General features: G+C 37.2%; 1 protein-coding gene across 1 annotated transcript in view; it reads left to right on the top strand.

The window, feature by feature from the left end:
- Nucleotides 1–1,720: 1,720 nt before the first annotated feature.
- Nucleotides 1,721–15,625, top strand: part of LOC127451970 (phospholipid-transporting ATPase ABCA3-like) — a 67,037-nt gene continuing 53,132 nt past the window's right edge. Inside the window, exons 1-3 of the mRNA XM_051717069.1 lie at nucleotides 1,721–1,933; nucleotides 4,286–4,363; nucleotides 7,935–8,196. Coding sequence (XP_051573029.1) covers nucleotides 4,310–4,363; nucleotides 7,935–8,196 — 316 coding nt within the window. The 5' untranslated portion in view covers nucleotides 1,721–1,933; nucleotides 4,286–4,309. The remainder of the gene's footprint in view (nucleotides 1,934–4,285; nucleotides 4,364–7,934; nucleotides 8,197–15,625) is intronic.

Below are 15,625 nucleotides of genomic sequence, written 5' to 3'. Positions count from 1 at the left end.
CAAACTCCCGACTCCAGGGGTGGTAGTCAGCGTCTTTACTCACTGAGCTACCCAGGCCCCCAAAATTTATGTTTTTAATTTAATGCAGCCCCCTTAAATTCTTTGGCCAGTTCATGAATAATTTATTTGATTTTATATGATTTATTTGAAAGAATTAAAAGAACAGTTTCATGTTCTATCCTTGTATTGTACATCTGGTCGAGGTTGGAAAGGGTTTTAGAAAGTAATGCAATTACTTTTAAGACAGTAATTAGTACGGTATTTTAATTACACTATAGAAGATGTAATTAGTAGTTAGTAATTAATTACTTTTTAGAGTAACTTGCCCAGCACTGATTATAATACTCCAGTACTTGTGTATTTAATGGTAGAGCACATCATTTGCATAGTTAGGGGCCATTCACACCGAACGCATCCTTGCGGTAAAAAAATTGCTAGATGAAGCGCCACGAACGCAGCTGTCTCGAGACGTGTTTTTAACAAGTTCATTCAAAGATATATTTCGGGCTTAATACTGTGGCATCAAAACGGTGTCAAATGTATTGTGGTTGCAGATCAAAAAGTAATAAGCATGAATAATCAAATTAAAAACACATTTAAAAATATATTGCAAAAAAATGAAAAATGAAAGCAAAATAATCAGAATTGCAAACAAAATAATGCTTTCCTTGGTTACCTTCATTTTTTGCTCATATTTAAAAAAAAATGTACGCTTTATCCGCTAATACAAGTTAAGCTCAATCGACAGCATTTGTGGCATAATGTTGATTACCACAAAAAATAATTTTGGCTTTTCCCCCTTTTTAGTTTTTTTAAAAGTACAAATCTGGGTTACAGTGAGGCACTTACAATTGAAGTCAATGGGGCCAATCAGTAAACATTAAAATATTGTTTAATATAGCAATAAGATATGCCTGTTGACATGATTTAAGTGTGATAAAATTGCTTTCCTTCACCATGTATAGTTATACAACTTTGTTGCCATGACGACATACCTTGTAAACCATAAAACGACCGCAAAAACTTTACATTTAAACCACTTTACAGCTCAAATACTACACGTGTTTTAACAGAATCATTAATGTATGTGCTTTTATAAAATTAAAAGCTTCACATTTCTGCCTTTAAACCGTAAAAAAATTGGCCCAATTGACTTCCATTGTAAGTGCCTCATTGTAACCTTGATTTTTATTTTTAAGAAAAGACGGGATCAATTGGTTATTTTTGTTGTTGTCAACATAATGCCAAAAAATGCTGTCGATTGAGCTTAACTTGTGTTGAACTCGGAATATTCCTTTAAATTGAGACGTCTAAAAAACGCGCGACCATAGTGCATGTTTACATAAGAAAACAACTGAAAAACAGCACTGAGGAGGAAAAAACGCTTTCGGTGTTATTTGCATTTATTAATTTTTTTATGATTAAAAAAACAAACAAAAAATATGTTTTGTATGTTTTAAATGTTGTTGAATTCTGTTTTGTAAAAAAAAAAGAAAAAGACTAAAAAAAGGTTAACCCAATTCACCTGTACTGCACCCGCTGTTGAAAGTGACAAACCTCGATGGGAGAAAGGAGCCTCGAGTCGTTCCTGGCAGGCTAGGGACGAGGGCGGGGTTTGGGCATCCGCTGCCTAGAAGGTACAACTCGAGGCACCTTTGAACGGCACAACAAACGCGTCAGTCACGTGACCTCAAGCAGCCACCCAGCTGGCGGAGTGCCACGTGACCGCATTTGTTGTGTCCGCACCGCTCGGCCGCTGAGCTGCAATGTCATCATCTTCATTTTCATCAATATTATCGCACTTATGACTCACATTTATTGACCGAACTCATTCGAATCCGAGCCGAGCGGGAGCCCGAATATTTACTCAATGCTTGCGGACTGAAAGAGACGATATTAGTGGCCTGTGCAGGAGAGACAGACGGAGTGTAAGGTGAGACACCTTTATTTTCATACCTGATACTAGAGTGTCTGTGTATTGTAATGTGCATTTGAGTGCATTTGTTCTATATTGTGTTTTGCTGTCGGTTTGGGTCAATACACAAGCTGTTGGTCCAATCCCAAGGCCTATGCATTGATCAGACAGGATGAGAAAACAGATGCATAATAGAGTCAAAACAATGCACTACCATGCAAATTGTTCATATCATTTAAAGACCTTTATTTAAAACAAGAGTTACAATCAATGCATAGAGCTTATATTAAGACTTGTACTGTCAGATTTAGAAATTAACATTGCAGTGCATGATTGATATCATAACAGTGCCTTAATTCCAGTGAAAAGAGCAAATAAAACTAATTAAATCAGTTCAGACAGCACCAAAGCTTTGTATGTGATATTAATCCGACTGTATGTTAATAATGACCTTTAATTATGCCTTTACCAGAATGGGTATCAAGAGAATAATTATCATCAGGGATAACAAAAATATCATAATAATTGGCTTTATTTAATTAAATTGGAACTACATGACACTTTTAATCAAGTGTATTTGCATAAAAATTACTCCTGATTTAATTCAGGGTGAATAATGGTAGTTAACATGAAATACTTTTACGTTTTATACAATTATTGTGCATGCAGTTTTATGATTAACAATTAATTACTTGAACTGTATGTCTTATTTGTGTTATTTTGGGTAAGTGTCGGCTAAATGTCTGTGGATCAACTTTCTATATAGTCACGTTTTTCTTTGCATGCTCTCGCTTCTATTACGAACACTTGATTTATGTAATGAAAGTAACGTAATATCCACTGAAGTCAGGATAAATATATTGATTAATATTGTCAATGATGAAAGATTTAGATCCAACAAATCCCCACGAGGTGTCTGTGATTGTTTTTATTTCCCATCTAGAGGCTGCTGTTATACTGTTGGAATAAAATAAAATAAATAAATATCGGCAACTATCGGCATAGATTTTTGCCGACAACCGATAGTTCCAAAAAGCAACCATCGGCACCGATTAACCCTTTAAGCTCTGTGGGAGTTTTTATCGATTTCCTGTTTCAGTGGCATACCCAAAATTAAAGGCTTATAAATCGACCACCCATCGACAAAAGAGGGCGGGATTTCTCCCAAAGGGGGTTGCGCCAACTCCAAAAGGGGGCGTCACTTCCACTCACGGTTAAGGTTAGGCAAAGGTTTAGGTTAGGGGCTCCCTATATCTTTAATGGCGATTTGGAGCTCACGCCCCTTTTTGGAGCTATGCCTGCAGTTATACCCTTCTCGAAAAATCACTAAAAAACTTGAGCCAAATATTTACTTTTATTCTGATTTTTCTTATTTTACATGATATATCTCAGGGTGTAAATAAGGTGCCTTTGAAAAACAGCTTTTGGTTTGTTCCCAATCGTGTCAACTGTATCTGAGAAAAAGTTTGTGTTGATAGTTATAGCATTTCAAAAATAATTTATCCTAGTGTACAAAAACATCTCCAAACGCATAAAACAGAATTGTACAAAAAACTAATTACAGCAATGACTAAAGGTTTGCATAGCATGCAGACATGATTTTAGTAATGAGATTTCACAGAATGAGTTTCATTCTGTGCCATTTGAGTCATCACTGAGTTTGTGTCATGTATTTGGCGCCATCTCCTGGTGGCCATATGTAAATTTGTACTTCGTGTGGATTATCTAATGATCTTTGCATCTGATTACCCTGTATGTGGGCTCGTTTGAAAGATAATTGCCTCCTCTAAGTAATGGTATTTTGTGTTCTGCTTATTTTTCGTGAAGTTATAAGTGAAAACACGGCATATAAGCAACACCAACATAAATTTCAAAGAAATATACTTAGCTATTACTCACAATTGTTTTGTCTGTGAGTAATTTAATTGTATTTAACTCTTTGAGAGCTTTTTGAATTATATGTACAGTGTACATTTTTTGCAAATTTCAAAGCACCTGTTCAGTTTAGTTCATAATGCCTACATACATTGTAAAGTAGAGCTTCTAAGCTTTCAAATGATACCTATTTTACCGATATATTGGTCTACCTCTAGTTTTTAACTGGGTTACTCTCACTGATTTCATATGCATGTTTGATCTTGTCAGTCTAGCACACAGATAAGAAAACTGCTCAGATTTCTAAAAAAAACATCAATAAGAACTAAAATGGCAATTATTTTATACTTCTCTGAGTATGTAGGCTAGTTGTGAAACACTGTTTGTTTACAAACTTAAAATCGCTGCAAAATTCCAGGAAAAGCTCTGTTATCCATTTTTTTAGTATTTTAAAGACTTTTGCAATGATCTTATGTTACCTTCCTTTGCTTCCAGGTTGTGAAGTTTTGAACGTTGATTATGGCCGTTTGGCAACAGTTTGGATTGCTGCTCTGGAAAAACTATATTCAGCAAGTACGTTTCTTTCTTTATCTAATTGTTACAATGTATGTCATGCTATTTTTCTTTTGTTTCATATCTGGATGACACACTTATTCATGGTTACATTTAATTATAGACTAAGATTCTGTCACAAGGCTTGTTAGGCAATAATAGACTATATTAAGTCTCACACTATGCTTAATCCTGGGTGAAGCAACGCTCCTCACTTGTAATTTTGTTATTGAAGCCTACTGAATTATGGTGCCAAATGTGTACATTATAAAACAATGCTAGAATGTTACAATGAGTTGTTGTTTAGCAACAGACAACCAATTATAATCAAAATGCTTACCTCATTAAATATTCATGTGGTTTGTAGAGTCGCATAAACTGTCACACACTGCGTTTAGTTTGAGCATCAAATGTCCAAAGTAGCATTTGTTTTTGTTGTATGTTTAAGGAAACTTAAGACAACCAATTTACGTGGCGACCTTTCCACTTGGACTAGTGTTTTTTTTTTTTTTTTTTCTTCCCTTTTCTCCCCAATTTCTCCCTGAGCCACCACTGCCCCTCAGCGGTTAAGGCTCTGGGTTACTGATCAGAAGGTCGGGGGTTCAAGCCCCAGCACTGCCAAGATGCCACTGTTGGGCCCTTGAGCAAGGCCCTTGACCCTATCTGCTCCAGGGCGCCGTATCATGGCGGACCCTGCACTCTGACCCCAAAAAAAGAATTTCACTGTATATGTGCAAATGTATAATGTGTGATAAATAAATATAATTATTAAAAAAAAATAATTATTTGGAATGCCCAATTCCCAATGCGCTCTAAGTCCACGTGGTGGCGTAGTGACTCACCTCAATCAGTTGCCTCCACGTCTGAGACCGTCAATCCGCGCATCTTATCACGTGGCTTGTTGAGCGTGCTACCGTGGAGACATAGCACGTGTGGAGGCTTCACGCTATTCTCCGCGGCATCCATGCACAACTCACCATGCGCCCCACCGAGAGCGAGAACCACATTATAGCGACCACGAGGAAGTTAACCCAACGTGACTCTACCCATCCTAGCAACCGGGCCAATTGGTTGCTTAGGAAGCCAGACTGGAGTCACTCAGCACGCCCTGGATTCGAACTTGCGACTCCAGGTGTGGTAGTCAGCGTCTTTACTTACTGAGCTACCCAGGCCCCCACTTGGACTAGTGTTAACCTCTTCAACTCTGGAGGATTTTTGGACTGCCACCTGCAGTTTTTCACACTTAAATTTAAAAGCTCACCATTTACACAAACTGTGGACTAAATGCCAAAAATTGGTCTCAACCAACACCCGTTGTTTCTTCAAATGTCCTGGGCTCTGTGTGGACTGTAAGCTCAATCGAGGTGTCATTATAAATCATTATATACTCCACTTTGCGATTTATGTAAAACATTTTATTATCAATAGTCAGTAACATATATTTCCAATGATTTGTTTAGCATGCTTTTCCTGCTGGACTGCATATTTTGTTCTGGATATCTAAGATATAACATTGAATTATTCACAGATGCAAGCTCACAGACAACTAAAATAATAATTGTTTTTTTTTTTTAAACTGCCAAAGGTTTCACTTTGAGATTCTTTTGAAAATCTTTCAAACTGTGGTATTGGGGACAAAGTAAACTGTACAGTCGCATTCCTGAGAATGAGAGCTTTCATTTGATATATGATTTGTCTATTTACGTGCTATTTTAATGACTTTTCATATTAATATTTCTACCACATGACCTCTAGGTGGTGCTGATTTGTGACGTGAATGTTTTCAGGCCTGATTTTGTTATTTTATGTAACATAAATGCAGAAATTATGGTTGTCTATAAAATGTTCAGATTCTAAGCTTTCAAACGATACCCCATATACCTACCTGACTTATGTATTCGTAAACTTAAGCGCAAACTTTTTTCATGATATAGCACCCCCTTTTGGACCCGCCGGCGGGTCCGCAGAGTTGAAGAGGTTAAATCATGTTAACACACATAATGTTTACGTCTTGTGGCTGTACTTTTGAAACTGTGTATTTTAGCGTTTATGGATTAGCCTCATTCACTTTCATTGTAAGTACCATATTGTAAATGCGATTTATGCTAAACCTTTTTAGCAGAAAAAAAAAAAAAATATTGTTTTTTAAAAAATAAACAAGCGATGAGTCTAAATAATTGTTGGCGTAAATCAACATTATGCCACAAATGCTGTTGATTAAGATGAACTTGTATTGAACCTGAAGCATTCCTTTTAATAATATTAATCCATGATGACGTATGAACAGTGTGAAACCTGGAACAATATAACTCAGGATTACATTTAACCCAAGGTTAAAATTGACCCCGATTTAACCATTGCAAATGTGAACAGCCCATTATAGTGAAAACTGTTTGGTCTCATAATTGGCAGAATTAATTTATAAAAACAGCTGATTGTAATAAGCAGGTATATTTAAAGATATATGTGAAGATAATTCAAAAACCCAGCTAACAAGTTACCAATCGAAATGCCAGTCGGCCTTAAACAATTGGACGTAGAAGCAAAGCCCTTTTACCCACCTTAAAGAAACAAGGAAATATTTAGCTGGTTTGTGGACCATAAATATACACTTCACTACAAAGTCTTGGAGTCAAATGTAATCATTACCCATATTCACCTTATTTGCTTCAGTGATGTAACTTGGCAGCACTTTGGGTTTTTTCTCGCTCTCATTATGCTGTACATTTGCTCTGTACACTTGTGGAGGTTTTGAGTTGTGTAAGATCATGTACAAGTAAAAGCTATCTCAAATGAGCTTTCAAAACAATCAGTTGAGCTCGAGCAATGTGCTTCGACATGACATGGGAAGTAGCCCAATTCCCTCCTGATAGAGGGCTGATTGCTCGTGATTTGGCCCACGGCTGTTGCTAAGAAACTCAAAGCCAGTGGTGACGGTAAACACAGGGCCCTTCATGGCCTCACTACAGCAGACAGCACTGCCTTTCTGACCTAAAAAATCAGCCTGAGTTTGGAGGTGTAAAGTTCTTCATGGATCTTGAGTCTTCACATACTGTGTGGTGCTCCTACTTGTTTACAGTAATTTATTTGACAGATGGCTTGTGTGTAATGGAATGTGATGTTCACTTGTTGACAGTGGTAGTTAATACTAATAAGCTTGCATGTATAAGCTGGTAATACATTTACACAGCACAGAAGATCATTTTGAAATGATGAATTTAAAGACATTTACTCTGCAAGAAGAAACATCGCTGCTGCTGCTCTAATGTAATTACAGCTGCTGCTCTAATAAGACTTATTTGTTCTTTCTTTCTAGCAACATGACATAAAATAATGACGCATTTGGTGTGCCAGTGTGGAAATACAAAGTATACCCTAGCCTTTGATGTAGGGCCTCCCATAAGGTTATCATATTGGATCATTTTAATAGTTATTTTTAAATGAGTGTAAATTGTTAACTTGGGTTATGGTCAATGAATATACTACAGTATATAATCATAAATCTACCATCCATCCGGATCAAACTAACTAAGCAACTAACCATCCAGTCGCCCTTCTACATGTCTCATTGACTATGTCTCCTTTTTAACAGAAGCGTCAGATCTTGGTAACTCTGGTGGAGATCGCTCTGCCTCTGCTCTTCTCAGCCACCCTGATCGTTCTGCGACAGAAGGTGCCGTTCACAATCTACCCGAATGTAACGCACTACCACAGTTTCTCTGTGAACGTGCTGCCGTTCACTCTCTGCTTCTCTGCCCGGGACCTGCAGCTGGCCTACGTGCCCGGCAATGCTAGTGTGGTGCGGAAAATCGCTGAGGATGTTCAGCGGAGCCTGGGGTCATGCCTCACTTCTGGTAAGAGAGTCAGATTTCTGTGCATTTTACTGCTCTATAATACTCATTTAATTGGCGCTTTCATGTCCTGTTGGAATAACTGTAATTACAAGATTCTGACTTGTCGTCGTAAAACTCGTAATTAAGTTGTAAACTCTGAATGTTATAAAATACTCTGACTTGTGTAAAGTATGTTTCTGGCCTTAGGATGACGATGCTGTCGAGTGCAATCTAATGCATTACAAGCAATTGTAAACATCTGTTCAGGTTTCCCCAGGTGTTTCATGAATGAATAGATTTGTGAGTCGTGACCTTTCCAAAAACATCTTGTCGAGTTTTCCAGACATAAATATCTTCAGCCTGACCCTTAAATTCTCTTGTTTGTTATGTTTTTATGAGCTGCTATAAAGGCCCTGTGGATAAGGGGCATATGCCAATGGTGAGTCAGATAAATGAGTCAGTAAATGTTTCTCTGCTCTGTTGTGATAATGTGACTCATGCCCGGCCCTGTTTGCCGCCTCCTTATGGATCTGAATGGATGAGATCTATAATCAACATAATGATTCAACATGCTAGTTTAAAAGTGCCTGCAGCGGATTTTTTTGTTGTTTTTGATCTCTGAAATAATGAGAAGTCAGTGATTTGTAATATTTTATTCAGACTTGTGGGATAACTGGGAAGAGGAGCAGAATTTCTCTGAAATAACTGCATGTCAGGAAATTTGTTAAATTTTAACACACTTTATTTTACGATGGCGATCTGGTTGAAAATGTAGATTTTGTAAATACTTTTTCTGAAGAAAGATAAACATAAAATATAGCTGCAAGCAGCAATTACAGGGTCAAGCACACCAATGGCAAACATGTAGAGTGAATAAATAATTCAGGTGATGATTTTAAGCAGAGTGGTGGAAAAATACATTTGTTTTATAACTTATAGTGTTATACAAATGCGTATAACTTTGTACCAATAGGTGGCGCTGTCACCAGATTGATATGGTATTGTAAGGACTTGGACACAATGCCACTTATGAGGTTTAATTATAATACACCAAAGCGTTGAAGATCCTTATTGGCCTCTTGCCATTAAATTAGTTGATGCTTTACAAAAGAATGGTTTGGCCTACCAAAAAGCTTTGGTAGAGAGTGTCTTTAGATGATGCATGCAAAATTTCGTGCAAATGATACTTACGCTGTAGGAGGAGTTAGAAAAAGTAGTTTCTTTTATTTTTTTTGGGATTTTTCCCCTTTTTCTCCCAATTTGGAATGCCCAATTCCCAATGTGCTTTTTTAAAGTCCTCGTGGTGGCGTAGTGATTCGCCTCAGTCCGGGTGGCGGAGGACGAATCCTAGTTGCCTCCACGTCTGAGACCATCAACCCGTGCATCTTATCACGTGGCTTGTTGAGTGCGTTGCCACGGAGACATAGCGCGTGTGGAGGCTTCACGCCATCCACCGCGGCATCCACGCTCAACTCACCACGTGCCCCACTGAAAACGAACCACATTATAGCGACCACGAGGAGGTTACCCTATGTGACTCTACCCTCCCTAGTAACCGGGCCAATTTGGTTGCTTAGGAGACCTGGCTGGAGTCACTCAGCACGCCCTGGGATTCAAACTAGCGAACTCCAGGGGTGGTAGCCAGCGTACTTTTACCACTGAGCTACCCAGGCCCCGACGAAAAAGTAGGTTTTTAATGAAATTCAAAACGGCGGACAGGAAGTATGGCAAATTTTGTATCAACGTACTCTGCATGAGCCAAGGAAGCTAACGAATTGAGTCCAAATTAATCAAAAGGTATAAGCATTTCTTTGTATCTTTTGACCACTATGTGGTGCTGTCCCCAAACCTTTTGAGTACCTTCAGGACATGACCCCAAGGACACATACCAAATTTCGTAATGATATGCGAATGCGTTTGTAATATACAGTAATTTACAACAAAATTCAAAATGAGTCACTCTAGATGATACTTCAAACAATTTTGTGCAAACCTGACATACGGCCTAGGAGGAGTTAGACATTTTTGTCTGCAAGTGGAAAAGTAGGTTTTTCTGAAAATTCGAAATAGCGGAAAATCTGGAGGGCAGAGCTGAAAAACTATATGATATTTTCATGTGGGGCATGGCCCAAGGAATCAGAGGGAATAATTTTGTTTCTAGGTTGGTTCAAAAATTATAGGCCGGAACATAAGTGAAACTTTTAACTGTTGGTGGCGCTAGAGGGTTTGAGTTAGAGACCCCAAATTTGGAACAGTTACATTTGAGAATGTCCTCTGTCAGTGTGCCAAATTTCTTAACTTGCCTATGAAAAGTTATGAAAACTAACTTCAGTTTGGTTTTCAACTATTGTAAATGGGTAAAATTGAACAATTTACGCATGGAGCCAAATTGAGAGCCCCATATCTCTAGGATTTAAGCATATAGGGCCTTAAAAATGAAGATACAAAAAGGAAAGTTTGTTCTGAACCAGAATCTAAAAGGATATTAGGATATATTAAACACTTCTGGAATTATAGGCACTCAAACTTGGGATGAAGAACACGCATAAGTATTTATTTCAGTTTTTGGACTCGCACCATTGGCATATAATGCAACAAGCGGAGCTGAAATCAACTTATTTTAATAATATACCTACCAATCTCTGTGTAAAAATGAAATAATGACGCTTCCAGCTTTCTAAGGTTATTTTTTTACCTGTAGTTTTGCTCCAAAATCAAAGGTGAAAATTGTCATTTTGACCCCCCTCTGCAAAATAATGGATTACTCTGTGAATATTGATTCATGTCATTTAATATTTTGGCTTTCAACATCATTTAGTCTATGTATTTCTTTTACCAGAAAATGATTATTATTATTTTTTTAAACATTTTGAGCCAGGTACCTCTGGTTGAGTTGACATGGAATGACCCAAAAAGCTGTGTTTTTCTGAGAGTCGGAAAGAAATACCAAATTGCTCAACATGTTCATACTTTCCAGACCAAAATTATTTGAACGCACATCACATTATAATTGCAACTTCTGAGGTTGAAAGTAGGAATGTTTTAGGAGGACGTGAAGGCAGAATCAGTGTGAGTTAGTGGTGTTTAACGTCTTGATGAGGAAGGATGGTTTAAAAGGGGAACAGATTAAAAAGGGTCTTTTCTGCTAATAAATATTATCACAAGATTGGGGCTGTTTAATGGCCACAACAAGATGAATCCGCACAAAAAATAGCATTGTACAATGGGGTCCAAAACACTGAGGCCTTTTTTTTTTTCATGAGAAAATTTTTAGTAAGATTAAAATAGATGCTTCCTGGTTATAAATAAACTCTAGATGACAGTGGATTTGTATGTTGATCCTCAAATTTCATGGAGGTCAGGACAGGCCGCTCCTCAGCAGAGAGCAATCCAAACCTTACAGGAGACTGTGTTGTTTCTCTGTCCTGTTTAACCAGCTCATCCTGTTTCTATTTCTTCAGTTAAAGCTACAAGTGAACTGAGAGGCAGATGCTTTATTTTACAATAAACAGTCAAGTCATGTGAGGACATTTGCTTACATGTTTAAGGAATGATTATCACTGTACAATTATCACTATTTACCAGTGCTGGATGAAGTACTCAAGTAAAAGTACGAATACCCTGATAAAAAAATACACAAACATATTTTAGCCTATTTTTAATATTTATGCATTTCAAATTGAATTTTTGTAATGTTTAATTGAATTTTTGCATTCTGATATTTAAAGGCGCTCTCGTGCTGAATATTAAAAATTTTCTGAAGTCATATAATAACTTTGAGTGAGGAACAGAGCGAAATTTAAATGGTTATTTGCGCTGCATGATTTCAACAAAATAGTAATTGTCAATTATTTTAATTAATATTGTAATTGCGATTCATTTTGATGAATATAATTTACATTAAAATGAGAGCTTTCAGAATTATCACGTTAATGCATGCGATTAATAAAATAGTAATACATTTTTTTTGGGGGGGGATTAATGCATTTACCGTTAATACAAAATTAACCGACATAAAAACTTGTTGGAAGTGCGGAACATTTGTAATGTGATACACACAACAGCACTTCCCTGTCAGTGATAAAAAGATGGAAAAACGACCTCAATGCTTTTTGATGTACAAAACAAGCCTAGATGGGACTTTTGCTAGAAATCAAGTATTTTCTAGCGTAAGTAAGGCACATTTTAATTACCACAGAAGCACGGCAAGTCTTAACTATCACCAAAACGCAGAATGAGACATTTTTGTCTGCAAGCGCTTTTCATGTGGATTTCAAAGCTGCGCTCGAAGCTGGCGTTGGCACTCTGACACGAAACATGAATGCGGTTTCACAATTGCTGTAGGAAAGCGGGTAGTCGCAGTCTACTGGAAGATTTGGATTTGAATTTAAGGGATTTAATGCCCATTGCAATGAATATGCAACTTATATGGGGACTAGTTCTTTCAATTAGTCAAACTCCCACTTAGACTTTGGGGAACATTTAATGTTACGTGAATTGGTGCTATTTTAGTGCATTTCTATCTTTATACTGTGGAAGGCTTTGTTTGGAAAATGTTAATAAAGCATTATATTGTTACATATTGTTTTGTTTTCTTTCCTAAAATGGAAATAAATGAATTTTGACAGGAAAAGAAGTGTGTGTGTGTGTGTGTGTATATATATATCTATATATCTATCAGTACTGTGCAAAAGTTTTAGGCACTAAAATAGTTGACATAAATAGTTTTCATTTATCAGTTAACATCATACAAAGTCCAGTAAACATAAAAAAGCTAAATCAATATTCGGTGTGACCACCTTTGCCTTCATAACAGCCCCAATTCTCCTAGATACACCTGGACACAGTTTTTCTTGGTTGTTGGCAGACAGGATGTTCAAAGCTTTTTGGAGAATTCACCACAGTTCTTCTATCTATTTAGTCTGTCTCAATTGCTTCTGTCTCATTATGTAATCTCAGACAGACACCATGTTCAGTGGGGGGCTCTGTGGGGAACATGACATCTGTTGCAGGGCTCCCTGTTCTTCTATTCCAGTCTTTTCTATTTGCAAAAGTAATGTTTGGGAGTCTAACATTTATATTTCCTATTGACACACTAACGCTGAAGATATAAATAACCATCTTAAGACAAATGTTTTTGTGAAAAATCTTATGTGCCTATGACTTTTGTACAGTACTGATATACAGGTGCATCTCAATAAATTAGAATGTCGTGGAAAAGTTCATTTATTTCAGTAATTCAACTCAAATTGTGAAACTCGTGTATTAAATAAATCCAATGCACACAGACTGAAGTATTTTAAGTCTTTGGTTCTTTTAATTGTGATGATTTTGGCTCACATTTAACAAAAACCCACCAATTCACTATCTCAAAAAATTAGAATACATCATAAGACCAATAAAAAAAACATTTTTAGTGAATTGTTGGCCTTCTGGAAAGTATGTTCATTTACTGTATATGTACTCAATACTTGGTAGGGGCTCCTTTTGCTTTAATTACTGCCTCAATTTGGCGTGGCATGGAGGTGATCAGTTTGTGGCACTGCTGAGGTGGTATGGAAGCCCAGGTTTCTTTGACAGTGGCCTTCAGCTCATCTGCCTTTTTTGGTCTCTTGTTTCTCATTTTCCTCTTGACAAGATTCTCTATGGGGTTCAGGTCTGGTGAGTTTGCTGGCCAGTCAAGCACACCAACACCATGGTCATTTAACCAACTTTTGGTGCTTTTGGCAGTGTGGGCAGGTGCCAAATCCTGCTGGAAAATGAAATCAGCATCTTTAAAAAGCTGGTCAGCAGAAGGAAGCATTAAGTGCTCTAAAATTTCTTGGTAAACGGGTGCAGTGACTTTGGTTTTCAAAAAACACAATGGACCAACACCAGCAGATGACATTGCACCCCAAATCATCACAGACTGTGGAAACTTAACACTGGACTTCAAGCAACTTGGGCTATGAGCTTCTCCACCCTTCCTCCAGACTCTAGGACCTTGGTTTCCAAATGAAATACAAAACTTGCTCTCATCTGAAAAGAGGACTTTGGACCACTGGGCAACAGTCCAGTTCTTCTTCTCCTTAGCCCAGGTAAGACGCCTCTGACGTTGTCTGTGGTTCAGGAGTGGCTTAACAAGAGGAATACAACAACTGTAGCCAAATTCCTTGACATGTCTGTGTGTGGTGGCTCTTGATGCCTTGACCCCAGCCTCAGTCCATTCCTTGTGAAGTTCACCCAAATTCTTGAATCGATTTTGCTTGACAATCCTCATAAGGCTGCGGTTCTCTCGGTTGGTTGTGCATCTTTTTCTTCCACACTTTTTCCTTCCACTCAACTTTCTGTTAACATGCTTGGATACAGCACTCTGTGAACAGCCAGCTTCTTTGGCAATGAATGTTTGTGGCTTACCCTCCTTGTGAAGGGTGTCAATGATTGTCTTCTGGACAACTGTCAGATCAGCAGTCTTCCCCATGATTGTGTAGCCTAGTGAACCAAACTGAGAGACCATTTTGAAGGCTCAGGAAACCTTTGCAGGTGTTTTGAGTTGATTAGCTGATTGGCATGTCACCATATTCTAATTTGTTGAGATAGTGAATTGGTGGGTTTTTGTTAAATGTGAGCCAAAATCATCACAATTAAAAGAACCAAAGACTTAAACTACTTCAGTCTGTGTGCACTGAATTTATTTAATAAACGAGTTTCACAATTTGAGTTGAATTACTGAAATAAATGAACTTTTCCACGACATTCTAATTTATTGAGATGCACCTGTATATATATATGTCAAATTTCAGCATTTAAAAAATCTGTTTAACCGCGATTAACTAAAAAAAAAAAACGTGATTAATCGTGATTAAAAATCTTTAAATAAAAAAATCGACTGATAGCACTAATTAAAATACTTATTTTGTGTGAGCCATATGCATGCCATATGCTTTATGCAGGTTACACAACCTATACATTAGTAAATCAAGACAAAACGGTGCCCAAATGTCGAAATGTACATTGACCCTCTTAGCAGCATGTAAAACAAATCTGTTATTCTTAATACTGTATATTGAATAAATTATAAACAGAAAGTGACTAACATGTCTGTGATTGGTTACAATACTCAATAGTTACAAAAAAAGCGCTGTAAATAGAAAATTTTGACGCAATTGGAGTTAACCTAAATGGAATGCTACAATTGACACTTTTCATGATTTTCCATTTTTTCCGATTTTCCATTTTTCAAAAGCTAAAATATGACCAATCTGATGAAAAACTAATGATAAAATATGATTTGTAAAATTTATGTTTTCGAATTGTACCTAGAAGGTTCCTTTATAATTTAGTGCATTAGCTGAGAGAGAATAGCAAAATGGAAATTGTAACAGAATTGTACCCATATGAATCGATATCGAATCTAGAGCTTGTGAATCGGAATTGGGAAATCTGTATCAATACCCAGCCCTATTATTGG

Source organism: Myxocyprinus asiaticus, chromosome 14, assembly GCF_019703515.2.
Source record: "Myxocyprinus asiaticus isolate MX2 ecotype Aquarium Trade chromosome 14, UBuf_Myxa_2, whole genome shotgun sequence".
In the NCBI taxonomy this organism is placed as follows: Eukaryota; Metazoa; Chordata; class Actinopteri; order Cypriniformes; family Catostomidae; genus Myxocyprinus; species Myxocyprinus asiaticus.
The sequence above is the reverse complement of the archived record's forward strand: the minus strand, read 5'-3'. Positions and strand labels throughout refer to the sequence as shown.